Genomic DNA, 20808 nt, shown 5'->3' with positions numbered 1-20808 from the left:
CCTATTACTACCTAAGGTGTTGTGATTTTTGTATCGTATATATTATTTATCTGTGACATAATAAATATAGCAATAAGACCAATGTCGATAATAATGTGGTCAGTTTAGATACCATGTGGATTTATTGTTTACATCGGATCTCTGTATATTTTTGGTTATTATTGACTATAGTGTTGTGGGTAAATAAAAAATAACGGCAAGTGTTGTTATGAAGTTATACTAGTCAGTCAGCATTAAAATAAGGATTCGTTTTATACGTCTATCAATGTATGATTAATTGTATATAGTTATGCGGTAATTAAAAACATAAGTGTGTCTTGCTAAAGTAAAACTGTGGAGACATTTTAAAAATAACTGTGGTCTACGTATGTTTAAAGGAGGTAGCCAGTGCTAGATTATGTTTGTGGGGCTATCTTTTCTATTCTTATGCGGCCTAACTAATAGTGCAGTTCCCGTATAGTCTCTAGCGATGATTGTCGGACAAGCATCAAAGTAAAGTTGTATTTGTACACATCACAGTCCATTACGCCATACCGTAATTCCCCTGATAAATGACGCACTTATTACTGTGTTGCAATGGCTTCATTATGCCGCTTATAGTGTGACAATTAAATCATTCTGTTTCGGTCTAGCCGTTGGATTAATACGTGTGACATTTCAAAAATTAAAATGTATGATTCTCTCGGGAAAGTTAATTAGTTAATTAATTATATTTTATATCTTAATCTTTAAAAAACAATTACCATCGTATCTTTATCTTCGTCACAAATCTAAATTAAAAGTGCTAAAAATAGCATAAAGTTCCGTAACTCATCCTTTTTCTAGTATAAACACAATTTGCGTGTTCATAAAGGAAAAAGATCGTTGTTGTAAAATAACAAAAAGAAATTAATGCAATTGGGCAATGATAAATACATTTAACTTGTTAAATTACGCCGGTGATAATGTTAACAATTAACTTGTGTTTACTTTCTTAAAGCGGAAGTATGCCATGTTTACCGTTTGCGTGGAAACCCCATTAAGAAAGCGTTGCTAATGGCTTCATTCAATTAGGTCAAGCCAATACGAGATGACATTTGACAATCTTAATTGAAACTTGTGACACTTGTCTAAATTTGTGACAGTGTTAGTTGGTGCTAGGTCGGGAAATAGTGATAGCTGTCCGGATTTGTGACAATGTTTGTTCGACAAGGCTTGCTCGGGAGTTGTGACAGTAGTTTGTGACAATGCTGGTTGGAGTAAGGTACTCAGTGCTTGGAAGGAAATAGTGACACTAGTCTAAACTTGTGACAATGCTGGTTGGAGTAAGGTACTCAGTGCTTGGAAGGAAATAGTGACACTAGTCTAAACTTGTGACAATGCTGGTTGGATTAGAGCCCCCAATGCTAGGTTTGTGAAACAGTCTAGTCTAGCCTTGACCATGAGTACGAAACTTCCGGTCAGTAAGTCTGATATGGAGGAGGATCTAAACCAGATGTGGAATTTCTACTACCAGCTCAAGGCTGCCGTGTCGCCGGTAAGATGCTGTTTGTAGTTGTTGTTGTTTCCGTTTATTGTTCTTGTTGTTTTTGCCGTTTATGATTCTTGTTGTTGTTGCTGTTGTTGATTGTTGTAGCGTCTGATGCTGTTTTTCGTTGTTGTTGTTTGTTGCTGTTGATGATGTAGATTGTTGTTTTGTTGTTGCTGCTACCTGTTGTTGTATTATTGTTTCTGTTATTGTTATTTTCAATAACTGATTTATTATTCATAAGTAAAGATTAGAAACCCTATTGTTGTAAAATCATATCTGTAAAACTTAATTGGCATCTTTTATGTTTATGTTGGAAATATTTGTCCTCATCACAAAATCCATATGCTCTAGATAGGATTATGCTCAAGTTAATATATATGTTGCCTTAAAACCAAGTATATGAAGTCCATATATATTCTCAATGTTATATGCATTCAATATGCTCATGCTATATTCCCCGTGTTTAGGTTTTAGACGTCAGTGTGCTTAAAACACGGCGTTTAAAATTATAACTAAGACCTTTGAGTTACAGATATATAAGTAATAGCAGCAAAGCTTTATAGTTGTGAAAAGGTGTATATTAAACTGTTATTGAATTAAACAAAAAAAAATAATTTTGCCAGTGCCTGTAAATATCTTCTTAAACTATGTGACGAAAGGTTTGAACGACCCTGTCCATTCTGATTGCATCCTAGACAACAAATCGTTTTCTTTCTGGGTTTTTTTTTTAATCTGCCTACGAGAAACATGCTGAAATGTTCACCCTTTACTAGTCGAACGTCTCTCCTCCACCCCATCGCAATTATGTTCATTCTCCACTAACCAAATTCTCTCCCATCCCCCCTCACCCCTACTCACAAACACATACATACATCAGACTCATATCTCCAAACTTGTCTCAATGTCTGAGAGTTTTCCTTTTATTGACCGAATTCAGCACTAATGGCTTTGTATTAAAATATTCGGAAGTCATATTTATCCCTGGGGGGGGGGGGGGGGGGGGGGGGGCGTCTGCTGCACAAGTACATCTGCACGTTAAAACGAGTGATAAAATAATTCACCAACAAGCTGCTAAACTACCAGAAGACGCAGGCGCTGATGAAACTTTTTTGTTTTGTACACTAAGCCTAACGTGTCGCTTTATCGTAGCCAGATGTTATGTCCTTTTTGCCTGAAGATCGACACGTCATTGAATCTAACGTCATTATCAACATAACGTCATCATCGAGCGACAGACGTGTTAGATAATTGCCTTTGACGTCTCTTATATTTAACTGTATTATCTCGCTGTCAGGTATAGTGTCCTCAAATATGCAGATGTCTCTATTATTTCCAATTTTCATATATCGTCAATACCTCTAGTCTCCAAAGATGCCCAACCTCATGCTTGCTATATTAGACAGTGCGCTTTCAGCGGTATATGATGACAATGGTACAGAAAGTTGTCATTGTGAAGACAGGACAGTATTGACAGACAGCTATGACATAATCCTTGAAAGGAGGGAAGGAGGAGGTCGCACTGAATTATTTTCAGTGCTCACTTACCATTCGATTATACGGCCCTGAGAGATGAGTAGCTGATCAATGTATACACTTCATATTAGCTACAACACAACATGACACGTTTTTTCTCTCTCGTGTTTTTGTTGTTTTAATTAACTTGCGTCAGTGTGTATCCTCAGCATTAATACTGTCTTGTTTTAGAAAGCCATGCATGTTTCTGAAGCGTTGCATTTTTTAAGATTTTAATTTCATAACTTTAAGGTAAATGAAATAACTGCTGACAAAATATGCCGCGCGTGTGATACAAGTGTTTTGGTCAGCTACTAGACACAATCGACGCTATTTCAACAACTACCGCCAAAAGTGTGTATTGTTTTCACATCATCTAAATAATTTTTTTAAAATCCTTGTAAGAAAATAAATAATGTTGTGTATTATATTCTTTGTGTGTGTGTGGGAGGGGGGATGTAAGCGTTTGACACTGACATAAGACAAGTTGGAGTTTTCAAATGACTTTAGATTAATGTAAATAGTCAATGCCATTATGACGTATGGAAGTTGCTTCAGATTACGGTGAAATTACACGATCAAACATACACACATGTAACCTATATAGCCCGAATTTAGAAGATCTACGCTGCTTAAAACTGTGTCATTATTAATTCAACCGACAATAATTGTTCTCATAAATAACAATAGTTTTAAAACAGCAACCAGTCTTAAATAATTAATAACCTGTCTATCTTCAGACACGCTATGAAACTCCGCTGTGTATATTTTAAATATGTACTTAGACAATGTATCAGACACGACGGTCCGACGCCAACCCTTCTGGTACCGTGTTGTGTTGGTGTTGTGTTGGTGATGAACTTCTTCTTCTTCGTTCTTAATTATTAGTGTTGAAGGGGATCGAGATTTATCTGCCAGTGGGTTTGAACTCGAGACTTTGTTCGAATTTATCAACCATGAGCTTTTTGCCGACTCGACCACGCCTCCAACACAATTAAGCGTTACGTGTCAACTGGTTATGCGCCATTGAGGCCATTGACTCCGATTTCAGCCTGCTTTTCTTTTTGGATTTGCTTCCATAGCCTTTGTCCAACCAAGAACAAACTACAAGGCAGCAGTTGTTTAGTTTTGGAGTTGTCTCTCCTAGAAGAGTGGCTGTCCCCAGCTTACGAGCCTCATCTGCCCGAGGGTTCGAACTCGAGACTTTTCGGTTCAGCAACCATGAGCTTTACCGACTCGACCCCGCCTACCCCTTATGATGAACTGTATGTGGTCTTCTGGGCAGCGGTTCTCACATGGTGAATCTTGACCCTGGGGGATACATCTAACCTGGTATTTTTAAAACGTAAAGAAAAACCATCTGCTTTCATCCACATTCCCAAACCCCCACCAATACAAATACCAGACACGGTAGAATACAACACCTGTGGACTATTCCAGGCGTCGTCATTATCACCTGCCGTGCCGATTGATTGCTCAGCCTAGCTTAAGTTCCCGACACTAATCACATGACTAATTATCTTCCTCTATTACGAGAAGTCTTTTTCCCGACTTAATGAAGATTATCGGTTTTCGGTCTCAGCGTGCGATATAATGAAGAGCTATTATGCCATGTATGACGTCATATAGAAAATGAAACATAATACCTTCACGCATTACAGCAATCTTAAGCCTTACACGTACGTTCGTAAAACGTGAACTATGTACTTTAAATGTGGTGTATTATAGAAACGGTACTGACACAATCTAGTACAATAGACTTATTGTTTGTACTCTTCCAAGCCTTGGGACAAGTAGAGTTCACCTGTTTCTCTGACCTCGACATATGATGGGATTGTTAGGTCAGCACTACAACCAGCCACCTTTACTTTCCCTAACGTGAGTCAGGTACCAATCAGAGCTGAGTGGTCTCAGTAAGGTCCTATGTGACTCGAGTCCTGGATCCGAACGCGAGATTTTCGGGTTAACCGTCCAACGAGTCATAGTATTGACACATTAAATACAAGACAAGTATAGACAGATGAAGTATGAAGACACATAGCTTTGGACGCATAGAGTACAATATTAAAATAGTTCGGACACAGCATCGATGTAGCTGGTGTATTGCTTGAAGGATAGTGAATCTGTTAGCTGCAGTATGCTGTTAGTGAGACGTATTAGCATAATTGTTAACGTCTGCAGGAATTATGCAGTTTTGTTTAAGATTTTTATTTTACTTTAAATGTTTGTAAGCTTACGTCCCAAGTTCACGAAGCTATAACTAGAAAATAAAGTTGTATAAAATTTCCCGATTTACGTTGATTGGCTAAACACTTTTTTTTTTTTAATTTGTGCCAAAGATTCGAATGTGCATACATCATCATCTGTATTTAATGTTCCTAACATCACTCCATTCTCATAATACATCCTGTATTTCAATTCTTTCTTTTTTTTTTCTAAAATCTAAATCTTTTTTTAACACTGTTGATAACATATTAAACAAAAAAAAATCGAATTTTTAAATGCGAAGTCACATTTCTAACAGAAGACGACAAGAAAAAAAATGAAAGCACACAAAAATACAAAGCATTTAACTCTTCTAATCGAAGAAATTTTTAATAACACTCCTGACAGAATCGATACTCTGACACCTACCCGACCCGCCCTCGACCGTTAGCTCGCTGGTTCTCGCCCTGTTTCGCGAGGTAATGAACAAAGAGTGGTGTTGGAACATTTGGCGCGTGTCGGCTGTTCACTGCCATGTTGGTAATCACGACAACAGGGCAGGGACGTGGGGCGGTTCTACCGGAAGTGGTGTTTTCTCAACGATCTTAGGTTCAATTTACTTCAGCCGAAGGAAGAGTCGGGGAGGGGGGAGTTAATGCGTGATTCCCCCCCCCCCCCCCGGGTAACTTCGGTGTTAACTCTTCCCCCCCCCCCCCCCCCACACACACACACACATACCCATTCCTTCCGCCTCTTCAATACCGATTACAAAAATTGTGACGTAATTTCAGTGATTTCTAGTCGGTTAGCCGTTCCTATTCCATTACATGTACAATTTGGTTTACAGAAAAATGCTCAAACGGAAAACTGCGCAAACAGAAAAATGCGCTAATACTAATTCTACAAATACACTTTAATTTTGTCATGTATAGTGGAAAAGTGTTTTTTTATGCTACAATGTACATGCAGTCACTCTTTATGTCTATAAATGCTCGATTTAATAAAATAAAAATGCCCTTGCGCCCATTTTTGAGCGCAGTCTTCCGTTGCGCAGTTTTTGTTTGCGCATTTTACCGGTCACCTTACCATTTTACTATGCCACTAACCCGAAGCCTAACCCTTGCGCTAACCAATATTCTATTAGTTAAGGTTACCCTTATCGCTACAGTTCGTAGGTACGGCTAATTGACCAGAACCTTCGCGTGAAGTTTGAGATCACTCGGTCATTAGATTAAATGATTGAAACAGCCATTTTTCTAATTAGATGTATGTTTAAATAATTGCTTTCGTGATTAAAATCACCAAGTAGTCGTTATAATGCCCGCCCCAGGGTGTTATGCTGCGGTTGTGGGAGAGGGGAGGGAATTATGGTGGATAATCAGTTAATTAAGCTAAGTGGTTTTTCTAATATTTTATAAATCTTACCCATGCTCACAAGACATTATCAGTAATTAAGTTTATATATATTTTGTTTCTTAAATATATTTTTGTATTAGAATTATTCAATACTTTGATAAGGGGAGGGGGAGGGGCTAAAGTGCGCAGTTTGTTCCTAGGGCACTTATAGTAGTCTCAGTATCGTACTTTTGGCGAAACGAAACATCGAGAGGAAAATAAAAACTACAAAACATTAGAGGAAAAAAAACATCAACCTTGCAAAACGTTCAAGAACAAAATCGGCGTAACTAAACATCGTGGGGAGGGGTTGTTAAAATTAATGAAATCGACTTAACAAAACATCGGCAAGTGACCATGAGCGTAAAAACCTCAACGATCGGAGGTAACACCCAGTCTTCTTTCCATCTTTGTATCAGACGCCATTTTAACTGGAAAAAAATAATTCAAAACATTCATATCATGCTAAACAATGTTTCTTTGTTATATTTTTGATCCAACGTTTCTATTTTTAAGATGCATTTCCTGTAACGGTTTCTATAAATATTTAGCAGCACGATAACATATAACGACGATAAAATGTATGTATGTATTGTAATACTATTTTGAGACGCTATGATATATTTGTAGGTAAACTATAGCTATGAACTATACAATAATTTTCTGCAGACAGTAATCATGCTATGAATATGGCTGAAAGAAGTTTTTTTTTTAGTTTTTTACTTTCTCGTATATACGTAGTATAGAGAAAGTATTGTAATCGTGCAAAAAAAAAAAATCGAGATTTTTACAAATCTCGACGTTTTACACCTCACTGATACGGAAAAACATAATTTTGCAATCTTGTCCGTATGTCTGTGTGTGTGTGTGTCTGTCTGTCTGTCTGTCCGTGTGTAAACACGATAACTTGAGTACCGTTACAGCTAGGTTGATGAAATTTCATATATAAGTATTTTATCAAAATCGTAGATCCGTATCAACTTTTGAGCGATTTCCGATAACCGGAAGTGGTACTTTTCCTACTTTGAATTTTTCAAAAGCCTATAACTTGAGTACTATTTCAGATAGATAAATGAAATTTCACATGTAAGTAAAAGATCTAATTCTCTACCTTCTGTTAAATTTTGAGTAATTTCCGTTGACTGGAAGGAGTAATTTACGCTACTTCCGATTTCTCAAAAAACTAATGTAAATTTTTAAAGTACTAATAATATTGCGCACTATTATACGCGTTTTTATTCGGCGTTTGCTTGGTGCGCAATGTTTTTTTTATGAGATTCTATTCTATTTTTAAAAGTTTAAGTATTTAAAATGGATTAAAAATCATAACTATATCCCCAGTTACCATCCCCTGTTGTTTTATATAAGAATATTCGAGAAAGTTTAGGGGAGATCACTCCCGGTTTATTTTAATTTGCTACTCAATTTTTGATATGCCTCCACTTGACATTTGATGAAAGTCGAATCGATATTTTCCAAAGTATGAACGTTGTGTGCTTTATGGTACCTTGTACCAGAGGCGTAGCGAGGGGGGGGGGGGGTGCGGACCGCACCGGGTGTCACCCCCCCCCCCATTTAGGGGGGGGGGGGTGACACCAAGGCCAAAAATAGTAAAATATAAAGAAAAAAATTTGAAGGGGGGGGGGGGCAAATCGAAAGTTCGAGGGGGGGGGGGGGGCGCAAATCGAAAATTGAAAGTTTGTCTCTGGGAAGAGTCGCTACGCCTCTGGGGGGGGGTGACACCCGACCTCGCTACGCCACTGCCTTGTACCATCGTTGTGCATCATATTGCGTCATGTTTGTTATACCCAATTGTGTCTATTCGTGTAATATTATATCTCGCTACTAATGAGATGTCCTAATTCTTTAATGTAATTAACCTTCATTAAGTGTTCGTATTTTTTTTTTTGTAATTGTTTTATTTAAAATTAAAAGGATGAAAATAGATCTTCAATGTTTTAGTTTATTTTTACAAAACTAAAATAGAATTTTAAAAAGTTTATTGCCATGAGCTGAATTAATACACTTTAAGACAAGAAAATTAACGTTTAAGCAAAAATTTCTTTACGTATCAGAAGGTTTCAAGAAAAGAAACAATAAATGCCTACTGTAATAAATTACAAACAAGAAATACGTTAAGGCAAATAAAAAAAATATAATCAAATCGTTTTTATTTTAGTTATAATAAACTTTTTGTTAGTTTATATTTCTTAACAAGAAATAATGAAGTAGGGTTGGCGGAGGGGGGGGGGGGGGGGGGGGAGTGGAGAGATGGCGATCATTTCATTTAAAGTTGTACACATTCAGATATCTTTGCCTTAGAGCCGGCTTAAACTACTCTCGCACAAAGAAAGGGCGAGAACTTGTTTTAATCAGTTATGTTGGATTTGCTTCCCTTGTACTGCGCAAATCCTCTGAAATTTTTTTCTCTTTATTTCCTTGTACATTTGTCTGAAACCAAAAACACACGTGTATATGTGTGTGCGTCAGTATAGCCATGACCTTTCCTGAAAAAAGTTTTGTAAATGGGCAGCAGTCACGTGTTTTTGGCGAGTATCACGTGATGATGGCTTTTACGATGTGGCTTGTGCATCTTTAACAAATTTACCAATGTTGTGTGTGGTTGTCAAATCATCAAATCGTACTCACTTTTGTTTTGCTTAATGTTACAATCATGGAACCTAATTTGCTGTTTAGCCGTACCCACACGCGTGAATCAAAGGCTAGTACTTTAAATAAATATTCTTCTAAACAGCTGTTTTAACGTACGGTACATATCAGTTATATTATAATACTCTATGGGTATGGCTAACCAAATATTTGCCTGCCTGTTAACACCAGCTGATACCACCTACTTTCATTACCTCCGACATAGAAGACTAGGCTATGACGGTACGGCTAGCTTAAAAGAACCCTCCTACATAACTAGCACCCTGCCATAACAAAACGGGCTTGCCTTTGCCCAAGATATTATTTAGTTACTTCGCTGCTTTATGTTTTACCCTCTTCACACAACTACTTGGGTAAATGTTAATAGACGCATAAAGGGTTAACTTCAATTTCGTTTATATAGTTGAGACAAAAAAACTAAATTTGTTTATACTTTATACTCGTTTTTAAAAGACTATCAGTATCTGAAAATATTACACGCAACTAATAATTAAGCATTATTAGCATCTTATCACATTTTATTTTTTTTAATAGGGCCTACTATTACTATATAGGGTCTTATTTAATAAGTTAATTAAAAATACGTATTGAAAAAAATAAACTACCTTTACTTTTAAATACTACTAAAGTTCAAAATGAAGAGCTTCGATCAAAAATTTTGTCAGTATGTAATATATTTATCAAATGCAAATTTAAAATAAAATTTATGTTGACTTATAAAGTTTAACTACATCCCAATTTCGCAAACAAACATTGCTTCTAATTTTTAAAAACAATTCTCGTGATGTATTTACGAGTTTCTTAAGTTCGCTTGACATTTGGAATTTATTTTTGTATTTTTTTTTCTGTTCTTGTTTTAAATGTGTATTTTTCAACTTGACGTCAACACAGAAAGAAGAAAAAGAAACTAGACATTGAGCTCTTTATTTCCGTCATCTCTAAGCAAACGTTATCCTAATCCTAAAAACTTGAGGTGTCTCAAATTTCTGGATCTGTAAAAACGATACTCGTATTTTTAAGAACAAGGCAGGGGGGGGGGGGGGTTCATACGTTATCGATTCAAGACGAGTTTAGAGGAGTTGAAATCGATTAGGTAATTAAACCGTAATCTTCTTAAAATTCGATATTCGTTTCGTTGAGCTTATATCGATTAGGTACTATAAGTCTAAAAATATAAAATGTGGATGTGTGAATACATATTTATTTATTTATTTACTAATATTACATACATCATCTAGTTTTAACAGGACCGCTATAATAGGACTATACAGCGACCATGAATTGTTAACCCCTGCCCCCCCCCCCCCCCCTCCATTCACCTGACGGGGACAGGCCGTAACTCGATACGATTAAAATTGGCGTCACAAGTAGGGGTGAAACGAGGTCGTAGACCCCCACCTGGGTATTCGGAGCGTGACACAGGGGCAGCAGAGTTTTTGTCAGGCATCTCTTCGAAGAAGTACGATTCCCGCCACCCCCCCCCCCTCTCCACCCCTAGACGAAAAAGAATTTATTTACAGAATATATACTTCAACCAGTGCCCCCCCCCCCCCCCACAGTACTATTTGGTGAGGTTAGGGACTAGGTTGGACAGTATATGTACAACATTCGATGGTTAGATGTTGTAACATTGTCGTTTTATTTGATGAGTTTTTATATTTTGATGGCGTTAAGTTTAAAGTTGTAGATTTTTTGTAGTATTATGGATGGGTGGATAGGATAGTGGATGGGTGGATTGGTTGATGGATAGGTAACTGGGTGTATGGATAGATAAATGGGTGTGTTCATGGATAGATGGATTGGTTGATAAATAGGATAATGAGTTTGGATTGGTTGATGGATAAGTGGATAGGTATGTCTATGGATAGGCATGGAACTTAATGTACCGTCAGTTCCATTACATACTCCGTATTCTGTGTCCAGCGAAATACAGTACCCAGCAGCACCAAACTTCTAAAAATAACCCAACCCCTCATTCCTTACTCCAATTATTCTTACGGATTTTACAGAATGTTTCTGAATTTTTTACCGCTTCCATTCTCGTTTCCTCTCAAACCACCGGTCAGTTATTTAGCCTTAACCCCCACCCCACCCCATCATTTAAATAATATAATAAGCTTATCATATTTTCACCTCCACCTCCCTGCTCCTCATCACCCCCCACCCCCTCCCCTTACCTCTTTAATCCTCCCATCAATTTCCCTATTCTTGTATTGCAGTCATGTTTGCATGTCACGAAAAATCCCCGGCTTCTATCCTCCTTTCTTTTTTTACTCACGCTAGCACCCCGCTCCCCATTTCACCCCTCGTCTTGTTCCCGTTGCGCATGTCACCTGTACAAAGACTCGCTGTGATGTAGCTACTGGTATCGGTGTGTTCACCTCGGGTAATATTTGGATGATAAGTGCGCAGGACAGGATATGGGTAGAAAGAATTGCAAAGGTACCGACGTCAAACTTCACTAATATTAAGCATCAACCCCCTCCCCTCCCCCCACAGTATACCTCCAATCCTCCTTGATCCCCCCTCTCCATAAGAGATTCAATCTCCTAATAATTGAAAATAATTAAATATGCTGCAGTTAAAGATGTTTTTTTTTTTTTTTACCGTCTGTGAAACTTATTTTGTATTAAAAATATATAGGGACGGCGTGGCCTAGAGATAGAGCGCTAGACTCCTAACTCGAAAGTCTCGAATTCGAATCCGGGTTCAAGTCAGGGCAATTAAAAGTTGACCACCTTCATATACCGAGGTCACAGAAACAAGTGAACTCCATACTACACTTGCCCCATAGACCGTCAGCTTCGAGAAAGGAACTTTACTTTATTAGGGCCGCCTACCCGCCACTATTAAAAAGTCTTCTCTATCACGGTCTTAAATCACCTAGCTATTTAAAGTACAACATCACCTGTTTTTTTAACGGTCCAACATCACCTGTCTATTAAAAATTAAGTGCTACCTTCCAGCGACCTACAAACGTGAACTACCATAATATTAAGCACGCTCTCATTGACATAAGTGTTAATTACACGACCCTATTGTATTCATGAATACAAGTACCATCATTTAATGAAGATCAAATTAGCATAACAGACACAACGGCTATCACATAACCATAGACAACATCAAGTATTTTAAACAGTCCTTTACCGTTGTTTTCTTCACATTAAAGTAAGTAAAATCTTAGAATATACATCTTGTGATTTTTACCCATACTTTTTAAAGTGACGGATATTTAGAAAAAGTTGTGTTCGCAAAGCATAGGTATATTCAGTATTCTGTATGAGATTGCTTTAGTTTATATGAGAAATAAATACTTGTAAAAAAAATAAATGACAATTGTCTGAAATGCTATATGCAGCTGAAACGCACATATGCCCAAAACATGTCCAGATACCATATTGAGTGTTAAATGCCATTAAAGTTTATGTAATCGAACCCATCAAAGCTACAAAAATCAGCTGTGCTTGAAATGTTACTCAGACTAAACAAAAACACGTATTCCTATTTATGTTTATTTTGTTTACGTGGCTTCTCGCTTAATTGGGGTTTCTGTGAGCATAAAATATAGAAGGTATGTCCTTTCATCTTTACCCTATTTGTACATGCTCGTAGCAGTAATGTTTTATCGTATCACCCGCTGGGAGCGTGTATTTTCATCCACTCGTCTGAGAGAGCAGCTTTTCCCCTTGTTCACCCCCACTCTCGCCTTGTCACCCCTCATCAATAGACTCGTCCGCGGTGATGGCGGGGCCGATTGTTCTTTTCGTGACCGCAGCTGACGACGGTACGTGCCCGGTTTACCTTCGCCTACCGTTGGATTAGCAGACGAGAGCTGCGTCATTAGGGTTCCACGATGCCTCCAATTTAAAATTCTCCTCCTTCGCGGATTTACTTTGAACGTCCAGCTCTAACGTTAATTTATTGATGTAAGAGGAACCGATAGGCTCACGACCCCCATGCCAGTAATTTCTTGCCTCGTCAAGAAAGGTCAACCCAAGTCTTAACGAAATGTGTATAATTACTCACGTGGAAAATTGTGTGTAGTGTTCCTTTTTGGCCAGGAGTTTTATTTTGATATCGTGGAATTCGTATGTTTATTTCTGAGAGGGAAAAAAAATTAGACCTCTGCTAATTTCTATGTGCTAATGGTAATCGTCGGTGTAATTTAGATTCGATACGTGGTTGTGGTTTATGATTACAACTCTGCATTGTCTTAATGTCAGTTTTCATTTGAGTTTTCCCTTAAGGAAAATATTGGATTTGACATTTGTATCATGTTCGTATTGTTAATATTATTTAAAATGTCATACTTAGGGATGGATAGAAATTATATCGATATATATATATATATATATATATATATATATATATATATATATATATATATATATATATATATATATATATATATATATATATATATATATATATATATATATATATATATATAATGTGTGTGTGTGTGTATGTTTGTGTATAAAATGTGTTTGTTTGAGTGTGTGTAATGTCAAGAATGTTATTCAGCGGGGTCAAGGTTAATTAAATGTCAAAGTTTAAGATTACGTAAACACGAAAGGCTGGTATTTGCTAAATTGGCACAGCCCTCGTTAGATAAAAAAAAAAACAACCTCCGCTCGTTCAGTACGTGAGTTGGTCGATTATTCTAGCTGATTTGGCTGAAATTTGAGGAGACGGGCGTGAAATGTTTCACTTTCACCCTGGCCTGAGTCGTTGATGTATTGAGACAAGTGGAATGGTAACGTCACATTCGTATATTTTAAAGTGCTGCCTTTTTTTTTCTTTAAACTGTACCCTCACTTTATCAAATAAATGGCATCGTTAATTATATGTTGATAGATATATATATATATATATATATTAATAACCCCTATTACTCATCACACCTCACCCTTATGCATAGCAGTAGCCCCAACCAATGAGAAGGCAACTTTAACTCAGTCAAAAGCTATTCTGTATTTTATTTTTCAAAGAAAAAAAGCCATTTGGTAATTTATTTCTAAAAGAAAATAAATGTCTTTAGCCAGACTCTAGCTGAAACTGATACTCTTGTTTTGTTGGCTTAATTTATGGATACCACGACGTTGTAATGTGAACATGTTTCCGCTTGTTTCAGTAGTATGTTCGTGTAGAGAATTAAAACCTACCCCCAACTCTACGTTTATTCGCTAAACAAGCAGCAGATTAACGACTACTACCCGGACGCAATCTCTAACACTAATCGGTCCCCAAATATGACCCTAACACTTAACAAAGCCCTAAAAATAACAGCCAAAAACACCCACCCAACAGTGAATATATCCCGAACCCTAACACTAATCGGTCCCTAAGTATTACACTAACACCTAACAAACACCTACCCAACCGAGAACATAGACCTTTGTACCCTAATACTAATCCTAAACTTACCATAAAATAATGTTTTGAAAAAGTGTTATTTTTCACATAAAATTTTCTATCACAATGTAATATTTTATTTTACCGACATGTTTCGTTAGAACATTTCCTTTATATAGGCCATAACTATTAAATCTTTTTATTAATTTTAATTTTCAAATGTAATAAAAGGTTGTTTTTTTTCAAGTAAAATATCTTTATAGATAATGGACGGGAGCCGGACGTTTTCCCGAAAGACACTTGCCCGAATGCCGTTTGCCCGAAGGCCGAATTCCCGAATGGACACTTGCCCGAATGCGACAAATGCCCGAATGGACACTTGCCCGAATGCGACAAATGCCCGAATGGACACTTGCCCGAATGCGACAAAGGCCCGAATGGACACTTGCCCGAATGCGACAAATGCCCGAATGGACACTTGCCCGAATGCGACAAATGTCCGAATGCCACTTGCCCGAAGGCCGTTTGCCCGAAAAATTTAAAAATTGAATAAAAAATTATATAACCAAATAGGCGTTTATAATCAATTCAAGTTTGAAATTTTGATAATCAACACAGTTTCAAGCATACAATCAAATTTGCTTATATTTTTAAAATTTAGCTTTTATTATTTTTTTGAAATATGAGAAATTGCCGTAAAAAATGTCTTTATTCTTCAATAAATGTGAGGTGATGTTGGCGGCGGTATCTTAACATTCTTTTGATGTAAGTTTTGACCACCTTGTGTAGCCGACGTGTTGCGATGGTTTATAGCGTTTATGACACGGTGTAGACGGCGCGGCGTTTTGCAACATTGAACAGAGGCGCGTTTGTTTGGTTTATCTTGTTATGCTTAACTCCGGTGGTTCATTCAACAAAAGAATGAGGCGGGGCCTAGGCGGCGAATTAAAAAACTAATGTTAGTCTTTTATGTTTGATCTCTATTTAAATACAAATTAATTAATAATATCTTCGTGTTAGTATATCATATTAAATATTTTCCCTTTATTTTTGTTAATATATGTATTGTTTATCAAAATTTCAAATTTAAATTGATCACGAATGACTATTTGGTAATATTTTATTGATAACATTTTTCGGGCAAACGGCCTTCGGGCAAGTAGCATTCGGGCATTTGTCGCATTCGGGCAAGTGTCCATTCGGGCATTTGTCGCATTCGGGCAAGTGTCCATTCGGGCATTTGTCGCATTCGGGCAAGTGTCCATTCGGGCATTTGTCGCATTCGGGCAAGTGTCCATTCGGGCATTTGTCGCATTCGGGCAAGTGTCCATTCGGGAAATCGGCCTTCGGGCAAACGGCATTCGGGCAAGTGTCTTTCGGGAATTTGTCGTAGACCCATAATGGACGTGTTATTTCGCATAATAAGCAAAATATGAATGTACTTGAACATAATTAAGGCCATTGCGATGATTAAAGTCGTGGTTCTGTTTCCCAATGATGAAAGCAGAAACACGCGAGCAATTAGAAAGCATTAGCCCGTTTAAAATGAGAAAATAATCTTCCTCTACGCCTTTTCAAGTCTCAATGGCGCATAGGCCATTTACAGCATCTGTCCATGCTTTAATGTCCTTTAGTTGTCGTGTTTTTTTTTTTTTTTTCATTTCTTTCCAAAATGTTCGTGTCTTTTTCAAATTCTCTTCGCCAGGTGTTTATATTTCTTTCTCATGCTCGTTGGGATTCTATGATATGCCTTGTCTGATAAAGTAAAAGATTCTACTGCTCTTCCAAAATAACAGATCTATTTTCTCTTAGGCAAAATTAGTTAGCCGTACCTATACATATATCTAGCTAGCTAGCCTCAGATGTAACAACGAAGGTTGAAATATCAGCGATTACCGGTAGGATAATCTGGGTTTGACTAATCAATAAAAACCATAAAATGTATTTAAACTAAACCCGGATATCCATTTGTGTAACATCCACCGCCGTCAAAGAAGGACAAACTGCCGTATATTTCTATCCTAATTCTGCACTAAGTTCGTCGATTGGGAATTTCCGTACCACATCCGGCCCACACAGCGCGAGGTCTGCTTTGCGCACCGCAAAGTACCGGGTTTTCCCGGAAACTGCTGCTTGGTTTTATGTGTAGATGGTGGTTTTAATGTCGGGAATTTGGAAGTGCTGATCAAAGGATGTCTTAATTAATTTACGTCATTCTTAAAGTGTGTGCCATGTAGCATAAAAAGTGGAGTACGTCGTTAAAGATTAATTTAATTGCCGAGTAAAGATCATAAGTGTAGTTAATTTTAGATGATAGTAAATCTATCTGTCCGTCTGTGTGTCTATGGATATGATAGAGTATGGTGTGCATGCCCATTAAGTTTGATGCTGCGGGGTGCAAACGTCTAAAAAAAAACGAACGTTCTGTGTCACCTGTTCTAGAAGATGCATACACCTACAGGTGTTTTCTTGTTTCTATATGAGTGAGCACTAATTTAGCGCGAGATTTTTTTTTAAATATGCAAAAAATAGATACAAATAAAATAAAATAAAAACGTGTGCGATAGGCTCGATTAAGAGGATGGGTGTTTCTAAAAATAGCTCATCTTGTGCCAGAATGGGGGTAAAAAAACATTGTTGACAATCCAACACGATTCTTGGAGTTTCTGTCTCCCGAGTACTCGGAACCAACTGGTGCGAAGATGAAAGGCGCTGCCATTTCACGTCTCACTGAGAAACTTTTTCTTTACGATTCTAGAAACATCTCCCTCGCCCCAACCCCGCCCTCGCTATTCTTTCAGTCAGTTGAAATGAAATTAAGTTTGACGACGGTCTGGGAGGGGGGGCAGTCTTGTCTAACGATGTTGTAGCACCACGCGAACTTTGCGTACTGTAATTACTCATCAGTTCGTTAAGCTTTAACACCCCCCCACCCCCTTCTCTCACCATCCGACTCGTCAAGTCTGATGGTTAACAAGCCCTCGTGGGCTGTTTATTTTCTTTTCTTTTTATCGATTCTGTTTTTCAAAGAAACGTTCTGGTTTCATGTGTGTTTGTGGAAAAATGCGCTCAGGAACTTGTCCAAAAGTTGTAGGTAGTATATCATATAAAGATAGTGGTATATTAATGTAGGAAGTAATATACAGTGTTATATCAGTTGTGGTTATTGAAATGTAAGGCATGAGCAGGGATGTGTGAATGTTATTCACTGGTCTAACAGATTTTCAGTGGTGTATCAGATATAGGCATGTTATATGAAAGATATGCGCAGGGTTATATCAGTAACACGCAGTGGTAAATCAGATTTAGGCATTCGTATGTTAGATATAAAGAGTTGTAAAGTATAAATAAGAAATAGTATTACCGAGATAGACAAGCATAGTATTTAACACATGCAGATATTTCTATATTACATGTATTATTTTATAAGTCAATAATGTGTGCGCTAAACTAATATGATAATATGTGTTGAATACCTGTAGAGAAAATATTGCCACTGTCTATTGGACTATAATGCCTTTGGAACAAGTAAGTCATGTCATCTTTGGATGTGTACTAGGTCACAATAGTGTGTATTAGGACAACCGGTGTGTAAGCTGTGTAAGTGGATTCGACAATGGGATTCTAATAGAAAATTGAAAGTTTTCTAAATATAACAAAAACATGGTGGACAGTATGGAGAACTTTCGGTACAGCTCCAGGCTTATTCGTGTCCAGGTAAAATTTTGTTGGTCATATTTGTGTTTAAACATTGGTGTTGTCTGTGTTTTAATGTGTTATTTGTGTTTAAAATACCAGTTTTTGTATGTGTTCAAACGATGCTATTGTATGAAGTTAAACACATAAAATCTCCTTCACTAATGTTTATGTCATTCACATACTTCTTCGTTTTGTCCTGTGTTTTCACAAACTTATCTATTTTTAGCCCGAGAATAAGGGATATCACTCTAACCTTTAGTATGGTTTGGTTATCGTCCATTTTTTTTTTCAAATTATCTAATTAAATTTCACTGTATTTATTTGATGGCTATCCTGCTAGGCGTTCATTTTACATTGTATATCCAACATTCTCCTTCACTGCTGTCCTAGGTTATGTTTCTTGAACTGATCCATTCTATGTTTGACTTGACTTCATGCTTTGAAGTCAGTTTGTGAGATAAGGGCTGCAGCTGCACTTCTCCACTGGACTTAGCTTTTGAGCAGCTCTCTTTAGTTGAGCTCACGTAAGCTCCGCGAGCTCAGCTTAAAATAAAAGTTATTTCTAGTATTTTTATGGAAAATCAAAAGCACCGCATATTACATATCAGCTCCCCGTGAAATAATTTCATGTTTCGTTGGGTTTTTTTTTTAACATACTCCTCTTTCTCCCCCCCCCCCCCCCCTTTCCTTCCAACATTCATCGAAGCTGAGGTTTTAACGATCGCGGCACAGAAGATGCAGGTAAAAATAGCCAGGTGAGGTGTAGTTAACGCACGCAGGCAGAATGAAAATACCTGGTTGGTCGTATAGTTACAGGTTACGTCTTCGTGATTATTGGCTACAAAAAGAGGTTCTCAACGTGGTACACTACGGAACCACTTGTACTTGTACATGCAACTTGAATTTTCAACAGCTTTTTCTCGTGTACACACACTCACACACACACACACACACACACACACACACATATATATATATATATATATATATATATATATATATATATATATATCGTTCTATCGCACTCCACAAAGTTAATGTATACTAAAAAATTTATATATTTATATGTATACGACGACATGGTGTATACACAGCTATTTTCGTATGTGCAGCCACCTAAGCCTAGATCCTAATCCTGTTTGGCGATAATCCTAACCCACACAATAATACTGACGATAATCCTAACCCACACAGTCACATTGACGATAATCCTAACCCACACAGTCACATTGACGATAATCCTAACCCACACAGTCACATTGACGATAATCCTAACCCACACAGTCACATTGACGATAATCCTAACCCACACAGTCACATTGACGATAATCCTAACCCACACAGTCACATTGACGATAATCCTAACCCACACAGTCACATTGACGATAATCCTAACCCACACAGTCACATTGACAACTTTTGAAACAATAGCCTGAGTATGTAACCATTGTCTCCATCTTATGCACCCCCCTCTTCCCCCCCCCCCCCCCCCCCCATCCCCCTTACACACACCACGTAAACAAGAATCGTGTTCCTTTATTCCCCCACTGGGGACACCTGCATCAATGACATACGTGAGTGTGGGGGGGGGGGGGGGAGGGGCAGTGCGAGTATTAAACACAGAGCTAACCCAGGGATATTATATCGATGAGCCACGTGGTTTATTATTCACAGGTCGATAATTGAGATTTTTTTTATGTCATGTGACATTGTCGAGTTAGATATAGGGGTGGGGGAGAGGGGATCAAACGCGGATGTGGAGTAAATATTCGTGGGGGTTGTAATTGGGCGCGCGGAATTATCGAAGTCGAGCAAAATTTAATAGATGCGCATAAAAAAATGTAGAAAATACATGAGGGGAATCAATAATTAAAAAAATAATTCTTCAAGATGAAATTTTCATTATCTGTGGGTTTTCTCTTTAATGCTCGTTGAATTAAATTAAAGGTTGTTTATACTTTAACTTTTTATTTTAATATTTGATTGATAAATTTTGTATTTTTTTTTTTTATAAAATTGAAGGTTTATACTTTAAACTTTAATATTTGATTGAGAAATATAAACACGTAATATAACGAAACGCAGTTTTCTTTTTTAAAACATGTACTTTGAGAAATGTTTTTAAATAATACCAACTAAAAAAAAATCCGGCAGCTGCTATAACATTGGCTAACAAGTACGCAATTACCCAGTATTTCAAAGGTTGAACAAAATCAATCGGCAAGGATTCTAAAAATAAAATAAAAATCTTCCTAATTATACCAGCGACCTATGCCCCGGAAGCAAATGTCTGGCATGCTCTGCAAACAGACCAACAGATAATTTCCGTGTTTGCCCTGCTGGCTTGGATGATGGAATTTCTTAAGCAAATAAAAATGGCATTAAAATTTTACATTTAATAAACGGGGGTGACGAGAATAGCGGAGGGTGAAAGGAAAAAAATGGCGGCTATGTCAACA

At 37.4% G+C, this 20808-nt stretch overlaps 1 protein-coding gene across 1 annotated transcript in view; it reads left to right on the top strand.

The window, feature by feature from the left end:
• The first annotated feature begins 1296 nt into the window (after positions 1-1296).
• LOC131946180 (uncharacterized) overlaps positions 1297-20808 on the top strand; it is a 62364-nt gene continuing 42852 nt past the window's right edge. The window contains exon 1 of the mRNA XM_059306832.1: positions 1297-1516. Coding sequence (XP_059162815.1) covers positions 1421-1516 — 96 coding nt within the window. The 5' untranslated portion in view covers positions 1297-1420. The remainder of the gene's footprint in view (positions 1517-20808) is intronic.

Source organism: Physella acuta, unplaced genomic scaffold (assembly GCF_028476545.2).
Source record: "Physella acuta isolate Inbredline_101_S28 unplaced genomic scaffold, ASM2847654v3 ptg000547l, whole genome shotgun sequence".
Taxonomy (NCBI): Eukaryota; Metazoa; Mollusca; class Gastropoda; family Physidae; genus Physella; species Physella acuta.
The sequence above is the reverse complement of the archived record's forward strand: the minus strand, read 5'-3'. Positions and strand labels throughout refer to the sequence as shown.